This window comes from Dipodomys ordii, unplaced genomic scaffold (genome assembly GCF_000151885.1).
Source record: "Dipodomys ordii isolate 6190 unplaced genomic scaffold, Dord_2.0 Scaffold36, whole genome shotgun sequence".
Lineage (NCBI taxonomy): Eukaryota > Metazoa > Chordata > Mammalia > Rodentia > Heteromyidae > Dipodomys > Dipodomys ordii.
This window is the reverse complement of record NW_012267252.1, coordinates 8,129,175-8,151,588: the sequence shown is the minus strand read 5'-3', so window position 1 is coordinate 8,151,588 and position 22,414 is coordinate 8,129,175. Positions and strand designations below refer to the sequence as shown.

The 22,414-nt window shown below is 36.9% G+C and overlaps 1 protein-coding gene across 1 annotated transcript in view; it reads right to left on the bottom strand.

The window, feature by feature from the left end:
* Window positions 1–22,414, bottom strand: part of Sorcs3 (sortilin-related VPS10 domain containing receptor 3) — a 576,321-nt gene that overhangs the window by 199,911 nt on the left and 353,996 nt on the right. The window contains exon 6 of the mRNA XM_013017600.1: window positions 13,724–13,797. Coding sequence (XP_012873054.1) covers window positions 13,724–13,797 — 74 coding nt within the window. The remainder of the gene's footprint in view (window positions 1–13,723; window positions 13,798–22,414) is intronic.

Genomic DNA, 22,414 nt, shown 5'->3' with positions numbered 1-22,414 from the left:
AGTAAAAAATCATAGCAAGGATCAACAAAGAGTTGGATATTTGAAAAAATTAACAAAATTGACAGAACCTTAGCAAATCTGATGAGAAAAATACAGAGAGAGAGAGAGAGAGAACACACTCAAATAAAATCAGACTTGAGAATGGGAGCATCATAACAGAAACAATCAAAGCAAGATTCAGAACATTATAAGGAAATACTTTTCAAACCTTTATGTTAACAAATTTGAGAATCTGGAATATATGGAAAAATTTCTAGTAAATATAGATATACCCAAACTAAACCAGAAAGATTTAAACCAACTAGATAGACCAATATCAAGTACTGAAATAGAAATGGCAATTAAAGAACTCCCATTCAAGAAAATCCAAAGGTCAGATGGATTCACAGCCAAATTCTAAACAGTCTTCAAAGGAGAACTCACTCCAATACTCCTCAAAAGATCACTACCAAACTTGTTCTATGAGGCCAGCATAACCCTAATCCCCAAACCAGATAGAGACACATCAAAGAAAGAAAACTATAGACCCATTTCTTTAATGAACATTGATGCAAATCTTCTCAATAATTCTCTGGCCAACCAACTTCAACAACTAATAAAAAAACTTATACACTATGACCAAATGGGATTCATTCCAGAGATGCAAAGCTGGTTTAAAATATGTTATTAATGTAATTAAACACATCAATAAGAGCAAGGACAAGATTGACATGATCATCTCAATAGATGCAGAAAAAGTATTTGACAAGTTCCAATACGCATGTATGAAGAAAGCTCTGGAGAAGCTAGGAATCCATGGAGCATTCCTCAATATAATAAAGGCTGTACATGACAAACATATACCTAACATTATTCTTAATGGTAAAAAGTTAAAAACATTTCCTCTAAAATCAGGAATGAGACAAAGATGTCCACTCTCTCTACTCTTCTTCAATATAGCATTGGAATTCCTAGCCAGAGCAATAAGGCAAGAGAAAAACATAATCATATCTCTATTTGGATAGGGAAAGAAGTCGTAAAACTACCCCTTTTTGCAGATGACATGATTTTGTATTTAAAGAACCCCATATACTCCTCTCCCTTTACTTGAGCTGATCCAAAACTTTGGCAAAGTAGCAGGATATAAAATTAACCCATTAAAATTAGCAGCTTTTCTGTATGCCAACAATGAGAAGAGACTGAAATCAGAATAGCAACTCCTATTGTAATAGCCTCAAAAAAACCTTAGTAATAAACTAATCAATTAATTTAAAAAGTAAAGGGCCTCCATGATGAAAACTTTAAAAATCTGAAAAAGGAAATTAAAATAGATTTAAGGAAGTGGGAAAACCTCCCATGCTCTTGGATTGGGAGGATTAACATCATGAAAATGGCAATACTGCTAAAAGCTATCTACAGATTCTGTGCAATACCCATCAAGATCCCACAAACATTCTTTAATGAAATGGAAGAAGCAATCCAAATATTCATATGAAATACTAGAAGACCCTAAAGAGCAAAAACAATCTTTAGCAGTATAAACAGTGTTAGAGGAATATCAATACCAAACTTCAAACTTTATTATAAAGACAGAGTTGTTAAAACAGCTTGGTTTTGACACATGAACATACCTGAGGACCAATGGAATAGAACTGAAGATCCAGATATGATTCCACAGACCTATGGCCATCTAATCTTTGATAAAGGAGCCACAATCATCACATGGAAGAAAGCCTCTTAAACAAATGGTTTAGATCCTTATATATCACCCTGTACCAGAATCAACCCTGAATGTATCAAAGACCTCAAGAGCACATAATATTACAGGAAGGGATAGGGGATATACTAGGGCTCCTTGGCATATGTTGAAACTTCCGAAATAAAGATCCAGAAACACAACAAATCAAAAAAGGCTGGATAAACAGGATTATAGTAAACTGCAGATCTTCGGCATGGTAAAGGACATAGCTAGCAAGATAAATAGAAAGTCCACAGACTGGGAGAAGATCTTCATTAGCTATACAATGGACAAGGGCCTCATTATCAAAAATACACCTAGAGCTCAAAAAATTAAACCCCTTAATAACAAATCCTCAAAGAAATAACTACCCCATTAATAAGTGGGCTAAAAAATTAAGAAGAGACTTCACTGGAGAGGAAATAAGAATAGCCAATAAACACATGAAGAAATGTTCAATATCTCTGGCTACAAAAGAAATGCAAATCAAAACAACATTGAGATTCCACCTCACCCCAATTATAATGGCCATTATCAAGAAAACAAATAACAGATGCTAGTAGGGATATGGCCAAAAGGGAATGCTTCTACACTGTTTGTGGGAATGTAAACTGGATCAACCACCCTGAAAAGAAGTGTGGAGGAACCTTAAAGACTAAACAAAGAACTCCCCTATGAATCAGCAATTCCACTCCTGGACATTTACCCCAATGATCACAAACAAGGCCACACTAAAGCTACCAGTACCACTTTGTCCATTTCAGCATTATTTTCCATAGCTATGGAACCAACTCAGAGGCCCCTCAGTAGTTGAATGGATCAAGAAAATGTGATGTATATATACACAATGGACTTCTATGCTTCTTTCAGAAAGAACGACATCACCCACATTTGTAAGGAAATAGAAAGACTCAGAAAAAATCATATTAGGTGAAGTAAGCCAGACCCAAAGGAACATAGACTCCATGGTTTCCTTCATTTGTAGTAACTAGTATATGTCTAGGATAGTCACAACAGATGATCACAATAGCTCAATAGCTATGTACATATGACCATATAAAATAATACTAATCAAAATGAACTACACGATATGGAAACAAGAGATTTGTTTTGTTAACTTTTTTTTAATGTACTGTGTGAAGTTATTTCTTTTTCATCCCTTTCAGTTTAGCCCTGTTGTCACTGTTTTTGATTTTGGTACCCTGTATCTTGTATATACATGTATCTGATTTGGGGAAGGGAAGGCAAATAACAAAATGGTGAGATGAAGGACAAAGGGTGAACCAATTCAACAGCAATGCTCACAAGATAATATGTTGGAAATGAACCTTACAACTTGGGCAGGGTGGGGGGAGAATCGAGGGAAGGGAAAGCAGGAAAAAATGGGGAAAGGGGTAACATTGTTCAACAAGAAATGTACTCATTACTGTAACCCCACTGTACATCACCTTTATAATAAAATAAAAATTTTAAAATACCTTTATTTACAATAACACACAAGGCAAAATAAATCCCTACTGACATTAGTTTGAAATATATAGGACCAAGATGAAAAAATCTCTACCAATTTACTCAGAAATAGAATGGAAAGACAAATTGAAGAGATGATTTTGAAAAAAGGACTTGGTTCTCTTCAAAGGAAGTAATAGCTTTGTTGCAATTCTAATCCGTTGCATTAGTGAGGAGAAATGGCAGATTCTGGAATATGACATGCTGAACCCAAATTTGTGTGTGTAAGTAAATATGTAAGCTATAACTTTGAAAAAAGATGGCCTTATTCTTGTGTCATGGTGCTGTTTAAGAAAAGAAACTTCCCAGTCAGGTACTAAATGCATTTTAGATGATAATTAAATGAAATGTGGTCTGATCACAGATCACAGACAAAAAAATGCCACCAGTCTCAAGACTCCCTAACACCTGATCAGTTTCCCTTAGAGGAAAGCTCAGAGGGGAAAAAGGTACAGATGTGGTCACAATAGTAAGACAAAGATGTTCATCTCACTATTTTGCTTTCCAGAATATATCTTAAAAATATCCATCAATATGGGAAAGCATTAAAATTTTAAATTGTTAAATTATTATGTAGTCATAGGAAGAAACAACTATTAATATGACTTCTTTTTTTGGAGGGGGGTCCAGTGGTGGGACCTGAACTCTGGGCCTTGGCGCTGTCCCTCAGCTCTTCAGCTCAAGGCTAGCACTCTACCACTTGAGCCACAGCGCCACTTCCGGATTTTTTCTTTTTGCTTATGTGGTGCTGAGGAATCAAAGCCAGGGCCTCATGCATGCAAGGCAAGCGCTCTACCACTGAGCCACCTTCCCAGCTCTATTAATATGACTTCTAAAGCAGTATATTGTATCATAAATATGTATCTAATACACAGCCTGTACCATTTAGATAAGCAGCTATGCAAATAAAAAGCCTTCGGCAATATGTACATGATTCTAGTTTAAAGGAATGTTTTTTATAAATAATACAATAACATTCAGATAGAAAACATAAAAAGATTTGAGAACATGAGTTTTTAAAGCAAAAAGTAAGTTAAGATCAGGATGTAATTTTAAAAAATGAAGAATAAACCTAGAACAACATTGAGAAAAAAAATAATCAAGCACAGAAATGGTGAACCAATTCAGCAATGAATCCCACTAGACCCTATATTGGAAATGAACTTCACAACTTGAGGGGGAAAGAAGTCAGGAGGGAGGGGAAGTTCAAAAGGAAATGTATTCAATACCTGACTTGTATAACTGTAAATCCTCTGTATATTGCCATTACAATAAAATTTAGAAGATAAGAAAAGAACTAAAAACAGATGGTCACATAAAAGAAATACATAGGTAAATTAATATAGGAAAACACTTGCAAATTCACTGGTTTGATAAGAGATGCAAATTTAAACAAAGACAGTCATTTGCATAGTAAATTATATTGCTTTTTATGAGGTAGAATGAAATGATATTTTAGTTAGACTGGAAACTTGCATAAACTTTTCTATGTGATAATGTAGCATAATATTTACATGTTGCTTTAATAGCCTATCCCTAAAAAGTATAATAATCAGACCTCGGACAAAAAATAAAGGATTTCAAAGCAGTATTAGAAGGCTTTGTTTAATAGTAAAACTTTAGAAGTACATCCATGTCCAATAATAAAAGAATGATTAAACTAATGGGTAGCCATCAATTAGAATATCATTCAAGCTTTAAATTTATTTAGAAAGTTTAAAGACTGGCATGGGAAAATGGTTAATTTCATTTTAACCAGACACAAAGTATTATAAACAGTAGCATGAAAAAAAAACTGTGATACAAAATTTAAATATATTTTTACAGTTATACTACAATGTAGGGAAATTGAGACTTGAAAAAATACTTTGCTGCTTTTCCACAAGAGATATTTGGAGGCAGTGAAATTATAGGTGATCATTTCCCTTTTTGTTTCTCTTCCTTCCCTTGAATGTCTTCCATAGGTTATATCATTTACAACCAGGGGAGGAAAAAGTACATTTGTTTCTTTCAAAACTTATTTCTGTAGTGCTAATATTGCCTGTCCATCTCCATCTTCTCCCTCACACTGTAGCTCTTCCTGCCCCAAGATGCTCCCTGATGCTTGTTTCTCCAGAAAATTGACATTCCTTCCCAATTCACTTGCTGTTTTACATCTTGTTATGGACTGGATTGTTATGGTCTCCAAATAAATATTCCTGAAGCTTCCCCTAAGACGTGACAGAATTCACAGGTGACACTTTGAGAGATTATTAGGTTTTGACTAGGACAGGGCATTGAGCACAGGGTTACGAGGTACCAGTGAGCTTGCCCTTGCTCACTACTCTGTCAGCACACAGGAAGAAGGTGGTCTTCTACAATCTGGAAAAAAAGCCCCCACCAAAAAAAAATACAGCTCTTTTGGCATTTTGATCTCAGATGCCCAGTTTTTAGGAACACTGCAGGGATACATGTACATTGTTTAAACCTTCTGATCTGTAGCATTTTGTGAGGGCTACATGAACAAATTAAAGCATAGCCCTAGACCAAGCTGGTATAGAACACCCACAGATTTCCATAGTGGGATGAAGGGTAGTTCCTCCTGCCTTCAACCTGCATTTGAAGCAGCATCCAAGCCTTCTGTTTATGATGTTTATCCTTGGGCTTCTCAGTTCCTCTTAAGCCTCTTCTTCATCCTGCAATTCTTACATTCCCTACTCAGGAGACTGCTAAGCAAGATAAGTGGATGAACCCCAAGATAAGGACTCAAATGGTTTTTCTTTCCTGCTATTGTTTCTAACATATTTATATGATTTTTGTTGTTGTTGTTGCTTTGTATGTCCGTCCCCCACGGTATAGCCCCTGTTTTCACTGTATTTGAAGTTGGTATAATTTGTGGAGGGGAAGGGAAAAAACAAATTGTTTAAATAGGGATACAGGTGGAGCCATTGCAACCATGAGATGTACAAGTCATTATGTCAAAAAACAAACTTTACAACGTTGGCAGGAGAGGGGGTGGGGGGAGCTGGGAAGGCAGGGATGGGAAGGGGAAACTAAGGAGAAGGCAACAATGCTTGATAAGAAATGTACTCATTACCTTGCCCACGTAATTGTAACCCCTCTGAATGGTATTTTCACAATAAAAAACTTTACTAATTAAAACAAAACAACAAAGAAAAATCATTATGCTCACTTCTGCAGGTAGTTTGAAAGCACTGGAAATGCTACTGCTCACGATTCCAGAAAGAACACAGTGGTCAACATCACTGCTCTAATGTAGAGACTTCCCTGTCTGCCCTCATAGAACAAATGATATGGGCCAAGCCTCAATCACTGAGAAAACGATCCTATTTGTTCCCCTTGGAAGGTTAAGTATGGGTGCTTTCTACTGTCTCTAAACAGAGTGAGTATTTCTCCTGAACTCTGAATAATCAACTCAGTGTCACAAAGAAATAGAAAGCTGACGTGTGTCTGCTGGTTTTCAAAGCAAGGGAAAAAGGAGGAGATGGCACTTCCATGTGGATCTTGGAATTTTTGCAGCACTGAATGAGATGAGGGGATTTGGCTGTCTTTGAGTTCCATGTTTAACACATACCAGTATTTTCAGCTTTTCTAAGGGAGGGTTCAAATAGGACCCCTTTTCTTCACAGTACAAGTCAGTAAGTGTGCCTCCTTATTTCCTCTACATCACAGAAATTGCATTCGCATAATCACATGAATCCAGCAGATCTTCAATTCATCCCAAGAGTTAAGCATTCTACAATGGCACAGGTTAACTACCATGCATGAAGCATCTGAATATAGCATTTTGCTCAGCTATTGTCCAGCCAGGATTAGACTAGTCTTACAAGCATGGGTAATCCCCATCAGCAAAGTAAAAACTGATCTCTGCTTCTAAGCTGAGCTTTCATTATCTCCCCTCCTGACCTTGCATATATTATTTTGAATGTAATGTATTTTTAAATTGCTGCACCATTTAAAATATGTAAGGGAGAGTCGAATTAAATAGTATTTGTGGCATACCCTGGTTTGCAAAAGGCCTCTAAATCGGATCCCTTATATTAGGTCGATGCCTAAATCCCATTACTTGCAATTATAAATGACTATGTTTGTAAAATTATGGATGCACATTTAGTGGCAGCTTTGGAAACTCAACTATAACATTAACTTTGTTTGAAAAGATCTTGATTTTTCAGGAAGTAATCTCAAGCCATTTTCCTTTTCCTTAACTTATTCTCTGCCATGGATAATGCATTAATAGACCAAGGATGATTTGACAGTTGGTTATTCAGAAACTATAATCTAGAGTAAAAAATGAGGTCCTGGCTTGAACATTTTGAAGGAAAATGAAGGCTCTATTCCAGAACCATTGAGATCTACAGACCTCCAGTTCAGTAAAAAGGGCAAGAGCATTCATTCCCTCCAGCCACATTACCTCAAGGTAATCATTTCCTGTTTTCACCTCCTGCTCCTTTTCCCTACACCCACAGCTGCTACCTGGTCATAGTTAGTGTCTTTGGCAGAAAAGAAGATTCTAATGCCTTAAATGAATATGTGTATACACATGTGCATGTTCACAATCAATGGTCTTCTTAGAAAATGCAATTTTATGATCAAAATATAAGATAAAATAAAATAGAACAAGACAAGGAAACTTCACCATACTAAATGAGTTTCACTTAGTATGGCTGGCTTTCAGGTTTGGTAATAGAACTTCAGATCCCATTCAGCCTCAACAACAAGTTGCCAGGAATTACGGAACGCCATCTCCAGTAATCAGCAGTGCACAGGTCAACTGTAAGTACAGCAGAGACTTCAATTCTCAATTCTCTGCAACACATTTCCTAAAGATAGGGTTTTAGAATGTTTCCTCATTCCTTGTAAGAGTAGACGATAGTAAGGTTGGTATAGTTGGCGGATTCTTGGCAGGACTCACGTGTTATCAGAGACCCATAGGTACCCAGCCTTGTTGTTTTGCCCCAGCAAAATAAATTATTTATGGGTCATTCTCTTAAGGACAGCCAATAGACACAAAATGCATACAATACTTGCATTATTTAAGTAGATTGCCTAAAGACTTACAGTTTACAAATTAAATGTATGAAGTGGGAGAATAAAACTACATAATGTCCACTTAATCTTGATTATATCTGACCCCTTCAAAAACTTTATGCAACTAAAAGAAAACAAAAACATGCTGGGTTCCTGCAGCTTACATCTATATTCCTAGAAACTAGAAAATTTGAGGACCATGTTTGGAAATCAGCCTGGGCAGGAAAAGTCCATGAGATTCTTATTTCCAATTAAACAACAAAAAGTCAGAAGTGGAGCTGTGACTCAAGTGGTAGAGTGCCAGCTTTGACTGAAAAAGCTAAAGGATAGTGTCTAGGCCCTGACTTCAAGCTCTAGTACTGATGTGCTCTCTCTCTCTCTCTCTCTCTCTCTCTCTCTTTCTCTCTCTCTCTCTCTCTCTCACACACATACATACACGCACACACACACGCACACACACACGCACACACACACACACACACACACATATACATACCATGTTTTTTTTTTCCTAAAATGGACAAGTTCACCAAGACCAAGGTTGTATCTACATCCAGATAAATGCATACTTTGAATTTTCTCAAGAGGATACAAAATGTACTCCTCACGCATACAAACCTTGTCTCCACATAAATGGTTAAGATTTTCAGACAACCTTAGATTTTGTCTTTGGAACAAAAACAGAATGTACAAAATGGGCTCTTCCTCTGTGACTTCTATGACACTTAAAAGAATAATCACAGCAATTACGTCTCAGAAACAGAGAAGTGATAATTACAAAAATGAAATGTTCAGCTACCACTTGGCTAGCTGGCATGGGCAGTAACTTTTATATTTCCCCATGGAGGCATGCATGAAAGAAGCAGAGTGTAGGAGAGACAAAATACAATGATCAGGACCCAGGGATTTGCTCTTTCTGTTAAACAAAAGGAGGAGGTGGAGGGAGCCAGAAGCTGGAGCATTCTCATCGTGCTTTTTGCAAAAGATAGGAAAAGGCTGTTTCATCCATTTTAGTTAATTTCCTTCAGAAATGATGACACGGCTCAGGTGGTCTACTGTGCTTTCCTTCACCATCAACTTGACTTTCTCATTGGCCAAGTGCCTTGCTATCTTGACAGCAGAGGACTCTTTTGAATTATCTTTTTGGAGGGAGTCCTGAGCAATGACATACTGAGAAATTGGTCCGTCTCAGCTAAGCAAATGTTGTGGTTACACAGCTGGAATATCAGAGAAACAAGAATTTTTTTGTGTGCCTTAGTCTATGGAAAAACCTAACAGTTCCAAAGACAAACCAAATAATGGGAAACAAGAGTTGTGAGATTCTACCTCACCCCAGTTAGAATGGCTATAATCAAGAAATCTAATAACAACAGATGCTGGAGGGGAACGCTACTGCATTGTTGGTGCGAGTGTAAACTTGTTCAACCACTTTGGAAAGCAGTACGGAGGTTCCTCAAAAGACTCCACATAAAGCTCCCCTATGACCCAGAAATCTCATTTTTGGGCACTTACCCAAACGATCACAAACAAGGCCACACTAAAGCTACCAGCACAACTATGTTTATCGCAGCCTTATTCACCATGTCTAAGATATGGAACCAACCCAGATGCCCCTCAGTAGATGAATAGATCAAGAAAATGTAATATTATATATATATATATATACACACATATATATATGAATTCTATGCCTCCATCTGAAAGAATAATACCAACCCATTTGTTAGGAAATAGAAAGATTTGGAAAAATTATATTAAGTGAAGTAAACCAGGCCCAAAGAAACATAGGTCCCATGGTTTCCCTTATTTTCAATAAGTAGTATATGTCTAGGACAAGCAGAAAAGGTCAAAAGCTATGTACGTATGATCATACAAGATGATGCTAAGTGTAATGAACCCCAAGATAGGGACACAAGAATTTTTATTTTTATTGCTGTTGTTTTTAAAGTATTTATAATGTACTGTAAGATTTTTTTTGTTTCTTTTGTATGTTCTTTCCCCGTGGTATAACACTTGTTTTCACTTTGATTCCAATGCCCTGCATTTTGTATATACATTTTTCTAATTTGGTGAGGGGAGGGGAAATAAGAAAATGCTGAAATAAGGATACAAGTTGACCCATTGTAAGAATGACACTATCTTGAAAATGAGCTTTAAACCTTCAGGCCCTGGGGAGGGAAGAGTTGGGGAGGGGAGGAGGGAAGGGATGGTAGGGGAAAAACAAAGGAGGGGGTAACAATGCTAGACAGGAAATGTACTCATTCCCTTACTCATGAAACTGTAACCCATTTGTCAAGTATCTTTACAATAAAAATATATTAAAAAAGAGAAGTTTCCATATATCACTTATAATCATCTAAAAGCAATGACAATTGATTTTATTTCCTTCATGTCTGAAACTATTATTCATTTCTGGGTTTTTTATTGTGCTTGTTAGACATGTCAATATAATTTTAAATAAAACCAACAAAATTAAACCTTTTTGTATTGAAAAAAGGAAGAGTTGTGGATGAAACACCTGGGCTGGAAGAGAATAGAGCAGGTGGCGACTCAAGAGCCATAGCCCCATCTATCTGAACTATGTGAGGGAGCTGGTTTTCAGAGTATGCTTAGTCATTTATCTTTAATTCTTGACAGAGTTTTATAGATTCAGAGGTGACTCTAGGAAGGTACTACTTGCACAGATGTTAGAGTGCATATGTAAGTGTACAAGGTAAAGGTAAATGTACCACCCTCCATACACACAATACTCCTAAGTAGTGCAAAGCATAAATGGCTATCACGTGAGTGTTTAAGGAAATTGAAATATGATATTTAAAAAGAGATATGAATAGATATTACTTTCAAATACTATAGATTTTTAATTAAGCATACATGTAAGACTATTCTATACTTTAGTGTATACTTTCTCATATTTATTTATTTATCACCTATCAACTCTGCTGGAATGAAAGCAAGATATATACCAGCATCATTTTCATATTATGACAGATAAGTGAATAAGGCAAACATATGCTGAATTTGTTACAATCAAGGCCACAATAAAACAGTGTGAATGAGAAAAGAGATATCAAATAATAACAAAAAATGTACTGATTAGGAGGAAGATCTAGTTTTTTTTTAATTAAAACTTAGATCGCATCTTAGAAAAAGTATTTTTAAAATGTACTATAGATATAGTTATGAAGAATTTACCAGGTGTAGTGTAAGGAAAGGATCAGGCATGAAAAATAATTTGGGGTATAGGTGATTCTGGGTGAGTCACATTTCTTCCCTCTGAGCTCCCCTAGTTTTCTGAAAAGAATCATTAATCTCCAGGAATGTAGAACTTAATAATCATGAGCTCAGTTTATTTGACCACACAAACCACTCTGAAAAAAAGTGACTTTTGGAACAATTCTTTCTGCACACTACATTTTAGGAAACACTGCTTTATAAAATAGGCTCATAAAATGTACATTTTTCAAAAAAAGAAAGTATGTAGTTAAAGTATGTATGTAGTTAAAAGTATGTATGTAGTTAAGAGAACACATGGATTGGAAGAAGATCTTCACTAGCCATAAAACGGACAAGGGTCTCATAACTAAAATACACCTGGAACTAAAAAAAAAGTAAAGCCCCCAACCACAAATCCTCAAAGAAACAGCTGCCCAATAAATAAGTGGGCTAAAGACTTAAAGAGAAACTTCTCTGAAAAGAAAATAAGAATGGCCAATAGACACATGAAGAAATGCACAACCTCTCTAGCCATAAAAGAAATGCAAATTAAAACAACATTGAGATATCACCTCACTCCAGTTAGAATGGCTATAATCAAGAACTCTAATGACTACAGATGCTGGAGGGGATGTGGGCAGAAGGGAACCCTACTGCATTGTTGGTGGGAGTGTAAACTTGTTAACCACTTTGGAAAGCAGTATGGAGGTTCCTCAAAAGACTCCACATAGAGCTCCCTTATGACCCAGCAATCCCACTTTTGGGCATTTACCCAGATGATCACAAACAAGACCATACTAAAGCTACCAGCACAACTATGTTTATTGCAGCATTATTTACCATAGCTAAGATATGGAACCAACCCAGATGCCCCTCAGTAGATGAATGGATCAAGAAAATGTGGTATATATACACAATGGAATTCTATGCCTCCATCAGAAAGAATGACATTGCCCCATTTGTTAGGAAATAGAAAGACTTGGAAAAAATTATATTAAGTGAAGTAAGCCAGGCCCAAAGAAACATAGGTCCCATGGTTTTCCTTATTTGCAATAACTAGCATATGTCTGAGTCAAGCAGAAAAGGTCGAATAAGATGATGTTAAGCGAAATGAACTCCAAGATAGGGACACAAGTGCTTTTTTCTTCCTTGTTTTTGTTTCTAATGTATTTATAAGGTACCATGTGATTTTTTTGTTGCTTTGTATGCCCCTCCCCCACAGTATAACCCCTGTTTTCACTGTATTTGATGTTGGTATAATTTGGGGAGGGGAAAGGAAAAAACAAATTGTTTAAATACGGATACATATTGACACAATGAAATGTACAAAATGCTGGGTCAAAAAACAAACTTTACAATTTAGGCAGAGTGGGAGGGTGGGGGGGTGTAGCTGAGGAGGTGGGAGGGAAGTGATGGTAGGGAAAAAACAAAGGAGGAGGCAACAATGCTGGATAAGAAATGTACTCATTACCTTGCTCATGTAATTGTAGCCCCTTTGTACAATATTTTCACAATAAAAAACTTAATTTTTAAAAAGAGAATCTGTTCATGAGCTTTCTCTAGCTCGTGTCTTTCGAACTCTCCCATGCATGGAATTATCAAGGCATTATGATAAATTAATAAATACATCCACGAATCCCAATGTGATCTGAGATTATGCATTTCTAGAAAATTCCCAAGTGATGCTAAGGTGGATCCTTGAACTGCACTTTGGGCAGCAGTTAGAACACAGTTCCCTTCAAGTACTGAGGTATCTGTTATTTTCTAGGATATTCTTCTTTCTGATAATTTTTTTCTATTATTTAATTTATTTTTGTTATCTTTAAGTAGTTATACAAGAGGGTTTCAATTCACTCTGTCAGTTTATGTGCACAATCCTTCTTGGTTAATGTCACCATTTCTGTTATAGTGCCCTATCAGCTCCACTGCCATCCAACCCCTCAAGTTACCAAGTTCCATTTCCATGTAGGTACATTGAATACTATGACTTTAATCTCCCACCCTTCCTCTCTCCATGCATTTTTCCTTGTCCCCTTGATCTCTCCCTGTTCTGCTCTGGACAAAATATTCTAGCTTTCTGGTAATCATTTTGTTAAACTGTAATTTAGTTGCTTAAAAGGAACTACTTCTCCCTTGTGTACAGCATACCATAATCAATTTGAACATATGAATATGTTCCTTGTGTATATTTTCATACATGTTTGTAACTTAGACCTTTGTCAAGGAGATTAGTGTGCAAATGGATCTTACCAGTAAAACCTATTGGGTGTGATGCGCTCATGCATGAGTTGCCACCGTCTTCCAAAGTCCATGGAGCTGTAGAGCTGCAAAACATTGAAGGAGAAAAACATAAGTCTTAAGAGCCATGTGTGAACATGAATGTAGGCATTGTCCTTCCCCCCTGGACCATTCCAATACAGTGATTACACACCCAAGTAAGCATCCAATTAACCTAAGTAAAAATGCAAGAATGTGACTAATGCTATAGTTCTCATGGTGCCTTCTTGACCAAGTAGGTGATTAATCAACTGCGGTTTTGGAGCTGAGTATGAATCCATTTTCAGTGGCCATCACTTTCTCCTTTTGGGGTAAGTCCTTTAGTAAAGAATGTCTTCTGTTTTCCTTAAATTCTATAATGTATCTAGTTACACTTAGAGCAATTATTTACTTCAAAATTAGATATTTCAACAACTCTCACACTGAAGGACCTCTGAAGAACATAAAGATGATTCCAGGCACCGGTAGCTCACTCCTGTAATCCTAGCTACTCAGGAGGCTGAGATTTGAGGATCATGGTTCAAAACCAGCCCAGGCAGGAAAGTCCGTGAGACTCTTATCTCCAATAAAACCTCCAGAAAACCAGAAGTGGCACTGTAGCTCAAGTGGTAGAGTGCTGGTATTGAGCTTAAGCTAAAGAGCTTGGGGACAGCGTCCAGGCCCAGAGTTCGAGCCCCATGACCAAAAAAAAAAAAAAAAAAGAACATAAAGATGAAGAAGAGAGAGATTCTGTGCTCCTAGGAATATGCATATAAAAATGCTCATCAACTGAGAGTAAGTCAATATGATGTGCAAAATATTGTGCTCTTTCTCTCTTTGATACATTATAGACAATATGAAATGGAACTCTTTACCATCACCATAAATACCAGGCTCATTCAAATTCCTATGTGTTTACAAGATGGCAAGATGGGCCACTCTTAGATGTAAGTAAAATTTATAGGTCCTTGCAAGGCCAGCACAAATTATGGCTCCCTTTTGACAAAAACCTTTTATATAGTTCAGCCCACACATCTCAGTTCTTTCACATCTTTTGTTGTTACTGAGCATTCAGTAAGGAATTATATGGCTGTCTCATTGAGATTTTGTTATTTCGTTGTGTTTGCATTCCTTAAATTCATATAAGATTTCCATGAACTATCTGCCATGGAATGATGATAATGAGAACATTAAAATAGGCAGTTCCTAGTGGAGAACAGCTCAAAGAGTGAAAAAAATTTCAGATGATCCCTAACACTTGGGAAAAATGAAGGATACTTTGCATAGTTAGTGGACTTGATTCCCTATTCACTTAGTTTATAGAGTCTCATCACATTAGGGTTGGATCTGCAACCTGTAAGGGACTACACAAGAGTGATTTTTAACTGCTAGGTTATAAGCCACAAGAGGGGCAATAATCATGCCTTACTCAGTAGTTTCAGTAGTTATACCATACCTGGCACATAACAGGTAACCAGGCCAATGTCCTACTCCAGTAAGCTCAATCTTAGGTAAGTTTTGTTCAAAGAAACTATAACTTTAGTTTGCTGATGCCCAGCTCAAGTCTCTTTTCATACACTTGGTGCTTAGCCTGTCAGGATAATTTTCCCACATTTTTCCCCATAATTTTTTTACAGGCAGGGAAACTGAGAAGTCCAGGAACAGATGACACTCAAGTGTATAGAAATAGGGCTAGGTAAGGTACATTTCTAGAATAACATCCCTAGTTGCTCTCAACTGCAGTGCTACACTCTCAGCAAACCCCACGCAGATAACTTGACCTTTTGTAAAGTCTTATGTGTGTAATGTTACAGCTCACAGAGCGATACACTGGTGTATGAACTTCTGATTGTCTCAAAGCTTATGGGGCTCAGAAAGTTTGAGACCCACTACAGTTTGATCCAGTAAATATTTGGTGAAGTCTGGCAGTGTGAAAATAAACTTTTTATCTAGTAAATGACAGATGGACAGTTAACTATACATAGATATTTATACACATGTATGTGCATATATATATGCATATATATATGTATCTGTTTATATAGATAGAGACACAGACACAGGCAGAGGTAGGGAGGTAGAGAAAGGCAGAATTTCTTATAATCCTCAACATCATTGAGAAAGTATAGTCAAGAGGATACTTAAGCATTTACATTTTATAGATGATATCTCTTGGTAATTACAACAGCTAGCTGGAAATCCAGGACATCAATCTTAATTTATCTGGTCACAAGTTGTACCATCACACACTACTGTGTTCCAGTTTCACAGTGTTTATGAAAACTAGGATCCACTCTATAAAAAGTACTGATTTCCATTCCTGTCCAATTTTGTACATTGAAAAACAGGCACAACTGTCTCTACCACTCCTTAATCACTAACTCAATCAATGCAAGACTCTAAATCGCTACTGAAAGACTCTAAAATCATTGAATTTCATAGTGCATAAAAACACATATAGCTGTTTAGTTTCATGTTAAACTGAAAAATAATGATTACATCTTATATATTTATGGAGTACAAAGTAATATGTTAGTGTTACATTATGAAATGAATAAATAATGTTCACTAGCAAGTCCATCACCCAATATACTTATTTTTTGTCTCTTCCAAATAAGTTTGAAATCAACTCTTTTAAAAGATCACAATATATGATACCTATTTTACAGTTATAGTTCTCTACAATCTGACACAACAGCTGATTTTGCTACATACCTAAATTGTGTACCCTCTAATCACTCCTTTTCTTCATGCCCCTATTTGTAAACACCTTCTCTCAACTTCTCTCTATGTGACCAACTTTTAAAATTTCAAGATGTAAGTGAGATCATGCAGTATCTTTCTGTGCTTCATATCTAATTCTTTAGGAAGCAAAAAAGGTAGCCTTTCTCTGACCTCAAAATATACATACAGCAGTACGATGTCAAAGACGTACATGAAGCCAAGACTGAAACTCTAGAAATTGAGAAAAGGAAGGACACTTTCCTTCTCACGGGATTATTCGTGATAGAAGGACCAATCACTTCCATGGAGGGTAGGGACAAAACCCTCTGTCTGGGTTTTGTCTCGCCTGGATCTGGGGTTTGAAGCAGTTCTTTCTGGGTTTTATGCAGTCTTTTATCTGTAGAAATGGGAGGGCTTTGCTTGCTATGACTGGAATCAGAGCTGGCAGAGTGTGATTTGGGGCCTAAAGTCTCTTCTATATTGAATTTAGAAAACTCTGCCTTCAGTCTGAGCATTTGTCCCTGGGATACTTGCTCAGGTAAGAAGACTAAACTGCTTCCTAAAACCTCTATGGAAAACTTAGTACTGGAGATAAAATATATGAACATATTCTTCCTGGTGGAACAATTCTGGTTCTCAAAAATCCTTTTCTTTCCACTTCCAGGATAAATATGCATGCACATATATACAGAAACATCACAAATAGATAGGTGGGCAGATGGTTAGGAAAAGTATTAGGCAGCTAGAGGGACAGACAGACAGTGTCTACCTGCTTCTGTCCCAAGACTGCCATCATTTCCCTCTTTCCATCTAAAAGCTCTTCCATATGGGTACCGTTGTTCTTACTGTCTCTTCTATCTGTAAATCACCATCTATCTTCTCTCCTACCTATACCAGTTGTCTCTAAAAGTCTCACTCAAGACATATTTATCCACTAAAACTCTGTTCTATTTCTACCCTTACTCTACTCTATTTCTACCCTTCTACTTTGGGGCCCACTCTTGGGAGAACATGACTCCTCTCATGGTGTGCTCTTCCTAACACAGAAAGAATGAGTGGTGCTGATTCCCCCATCCAAAACCTGAGCCTCTCTTGGCTCAGGTTTTGCTTTTTCAGCTCTTCAGTTTGAGTGATGGAGAAAAAATTATATTGGATTCTCTGCCTAAAGGCAGATTCAGTTGAACAGAAAGAGCAGGCTCCAATTCATTAAGAGACTGAGTTTAGCTACCTTGTCTCTCAATCTATAGAAAGTTGCTGAGTCTAAAATGTCAGATTCTTCTACCATGAGCTTTAACTTTAGTCTCTTCATTCACACATTTCTTCAGTTTTTCATTTAATCATGGATTCATTCATTCACTGAAAATGTGTTAAATCATCACTATGCCCTAGGCACTAAACTAAACACTAAGTTTAAATTTAAATTTAGTAGAATATAGAAATGTATACAATGACACTGCCATACAATATATGCTATGGCGTAATGCAAATAATTTCTTCAATTTCTGCTTTGGTCATGCAGATTTTAAAATTATTATGGCTAGGCACCAGTGGCTCATACCTATAATCCTAGCTACCCAAGTGGCTGAGAGCAGAGGTTTGTAGTTCAGACCCAATCTGGATAGAGAAATCTATGAGTTGTGACTCAAGTGGTAACGTATCAGCAGTAATTAAAAACTGAGTTTCAGGCTCTAATGCCAACAAATAATTAGAATAAGCATGTGTAACTTTTGGAATTAAAACTTCAATATTCAAATGGAAATAGAGATCATTGTAAAATTGATTAGTAAGTTGTAGAAGATTATTTAATTTTATGAAAAGATACAATATATAATTAATTCAAAAACTTGAAATGTACTAGAAAGTAATATGTCAAAGTACTAAGCAGTGGTCATCTCTCAATTGTAGGCTCATTTTCATATATATATATATATATATATATATGTACACCTTATAATCAGAAGCATACTAGTATGCTTCCAGAGTGTACATTACTAATATATCTCTTAAAATGATTTTTAAAGTCTAAGAATTAAAATCCTCATTAGTCATGAAGTAACTAGAATTAGATAAAGCTATATGAGCTCTTCCACAGACCAGCAGAGCACAGAAATGATTATAAGTGGTAGCTAATTCTTCTTTTCCCATTGCTCCACATTGTGTTTATAAAGCCCTATATAGCTTAACCCAATGTGTTTCATGGATCATAAAAATGTGTTTTCAAAGCAATAAACATTCTTAAAAACAGTCTTTCTTTTTACAAGGGTACACATGCTGGGCCATGTTCTGCTCCATATCTTCCCTAATAATGTCTCCTCCCTATAAAACAACATCCCTGGACATTGCCACGAAAACATACCACATTCCTTCCTTTCCCTCCTTCCACTATATAGCATGGCTTCATGTCTCTTAATGAACACAAATTTAGCAGCAACACATACAGAAAAAGCCCTCAATAAATCATCAGAACAGGCGGACTACATGAAAAAGCATGCTCTTTTCTTTATTGATTCAGTTATCAGTCCCCTAATGACAACAGGCTGCCAGGATAAAAGGATCTGAGAGTTGATGAACTAAAAAGGCAATTTAATCAATGGAAAATTCCATGGGGGGGGGAGGCAGGGACAACAGGTTGTATTTGTAAAGTTTAAGTTTAAAAATTAGATCATTGGAAGCATTGCTGAGTTTAAAGTTTTGTCTTCACTCCAATGTCTCAGAATATGGCTTTATTTAGAAACAGGATTTTTTTGCCAATACAATAAGGTTAAAATGAGATTATTATGGAGAGTCCCAATCAATAAGATTAGTGTCCTTTTGATTGTTATTGTCTTTAAAATGAAACAAGATGTGTGTGGATGGAGCTTAGGGGTAGACACTTCTCTAGCATATGCTATTTACACACATATATCCACACGCACATACACACACACATACACACCATACACACACATAGATACACAAAAGAGACAGAGAGAGTACTAGTCTGTGTTTAGAATAATATTGTCTCTATCTTTCTTTGGAAACACAGGGTCCATGGAAGGAGGGCTTCCTGGGCTATGTAGGTCTACAGAAAGAACCCTCTGGATTGTGGCAGTGTTTACAATAGTCCAAAAAGAAACCAGGACCATATCATAAAAGAGAACTCTCTAGCGACTCTCTCAGATATTCTCTAAAGAATATCACAGTTCAGAAAATTCCATGAACATTCTTCTAAATCCTGAAGATCCAGACTAAGGCTTCTGGCCCAACCTGCCCTGGGAGATATAAGACATCTATACCATGATGACTCATACTATTCACCTAGCAACATTTTTCTCTCATTTCCTGTTTAGATGCATAGACTTTCTCTCTCTCAGAGGGCTTATATCATAGGGCCAATATTGGCCCTATTTCTTTTAAGAACCAGGCATTGCTCTCTGTGTTTAGGTTATATCAGTACACAATACAGACAAAATGTCTCTACCTTGAAGGATAATACATTCTTCTAAAGATCAAGAACTCAAATAGAAAAGAAACATGCTCATAACCTGACCTATGTAAATGTAACTTCTCTGTAAATCACCTTTACAATAAAAATAAATTTAAAGAAAAGAATCCAAATGGCCTTAAGCCCATAATGGAAAAACAGAAGGGGAGGGAAAGTAGTGTTATTTGAACTCTTCAGACATAAGTTCTTTTTGCTGGCATTGAACAATGGTAAAAAGTTCCTCTCATTATTCAAGAGGAAGATCCACTCCCCCGCCCCCATTTTTTAACTGAAATAGCCTTCTGGGGCTCTCATTGGTTTTCCTTTCATTGAGAAAAAATTCAAATTAGGTTTCACCATCCTGTCCAGTCAAAGGAAAGACCAGGGCAGCCATAGGGATGTTTTGGCAGGGGGTATTTTACCACAATTATAAAACATGAAGCCCAGAAACTTCTGCTCCACTTGAAACTGGAAAACAGCTTCACAAGACTATGTGTATAATAAACATCAGCTGTGAGAGTGATGGCTGTAAATGCAGGACAATGCAGGAGGATCCATGTTTGCTTCCTGAATTTCAAAACATTCCCCTTGAGACCTGAAAGAAGCAAAATTACTATGCCATGCTAAAAATACCCCTGCTTTTCAAAGCAAATTCATAATATTCATTATTAAGAAATTGGTGGGGAAGTCAGAATATCCTAAAAGTAGTATGCAGAAAACCAATTTAAGTCCCATTGCTTCACAATTTTCTATCAGAGCATGCCCAACAGCCAAAGGGACTTGAGTATTCCACCAGGAATCTGGGGATGGGCCTCCAGCAGTTAGACCAAAAGGCAAACATTTTCAATGCATCCCAATTTCACCTTCAATATCTATCCTTTGATATTCTGTAGTCTTCACTTAAATATATCTGCTCAAAATAAAAGATAAATCTCAGAAATCTTCAAATGAAAAATAATTCTATCAGGGTCCCCTTCATCCCTGCTCCCCAATGGTGAATTTTCAATTTCTAGTCTCAAGAAGAGGAAGAAAGAGTTTGGGACTAGATGCCATTGCTGGGGATAACAGGTAACATAATTCTCTCAAGTGTGTTTTGTACAAGGTGTCTACACAAGTGCTTGTGTATGCCTAAGGCAATTGGAATCATGGCCTTGACGAGAAGAAAGGTTTTCATTGAACAAGGAGAAGGAAAACATATAATCTTGGATAATATCATATTTGCAGAAATGCAATCCCAGTAGATTCCAGCAGCTAACATACCAATTATTCCTTTAGTCATGAATTTGTGTAACTCTTCAGACTTACCCTTCTAACCAAGCCTGTAATTTCATAGACTACAGGTATCTCTAGATGACCGAAGCCTTATATTTCCTAAGTCAGTGGGTAACCTACTTCCTACTGGAATTGCTTTTCCTTTAAAAGCCCGTTTGAGACCACAAAGCACAGAAGAAGCTTGCTTTATAATCCCAATGCCCACTCTGCATCCAGAGTGGCTTCCACCAAAACCAACCAGTCAGAAACTGATTCCTAAGGACATTGACATCTATACTTGTCACATGATGATATTGAGCTCATTTCCCACCTGCCTTTCCCTAGGGATTCTCTCCTCCCTCCTTATTTCCCAGCCATACTGGCCCTTGTTGACTTTTCAAACATGCCATAGGTGTTCCAAGTTCAAAACTTTGCATGTGTTATCCCTCTCTGTCTAGAACACACGCTATACTTGTCTACATTTCAATCCATGTCCTTAACACTTACCAACATATGAGATGTCAGGAGAAATAACAGTTCTTAGTGAAAGCCTTTGGGGGTCACCTCCTACCCCAGATAGCAGCAAGCCCAGTGTCTCTTGTTCTCATGGCTGTAGATTTTTGTATTTCAGAATATATATCAAATTTGAAAGAGGTGAGATTGCCAGGCACCATTGGTTCACTCTTGTAATCCTAGCTACTCAGAAGGCTGAGATCCTAAGTATTGTGGTTTGAGTCCAGCTGAGCAGAAATGTCTAAGAAACTCCATATCCAATGAAACAGCCAAAAGCTAGGCTACAGGCATGGATGAAAATGGTAGAGCACCAGCCATGATCACAAAAGCTGCGAGAGAGCCTAAGGCTCTCACCACCATGACCAAGTTCAAGCCACAGTGCCAGCAAAAACTAAGAATTACTTTTAAAAGACAATTCATAAAACTCATCCTTAAAATACATTTATAAAAATGAAAGAGTACCCTATATATTCTTCTCTATTTCCTCATGTTTAACACCTGGTGCCCAGCAATTTTTAAGATTTCTGTCATAGCACTCCAGTTTTTTTTAATTAATAAGCTTTTTTATTGTGAAAATACCGTACAGAGGGGTTACAGTTACATGACAAGGTAACGAGTACATTTCTTATCCAGCATTGTTGCCTCCTCCTTTGTTTCTCCTTTCCATCCTTGCCTTCCCATCTCCCCCTATACCTCCCCTCCATACCTCCCCCCCTCAAAGTTGTAAAGTTCAT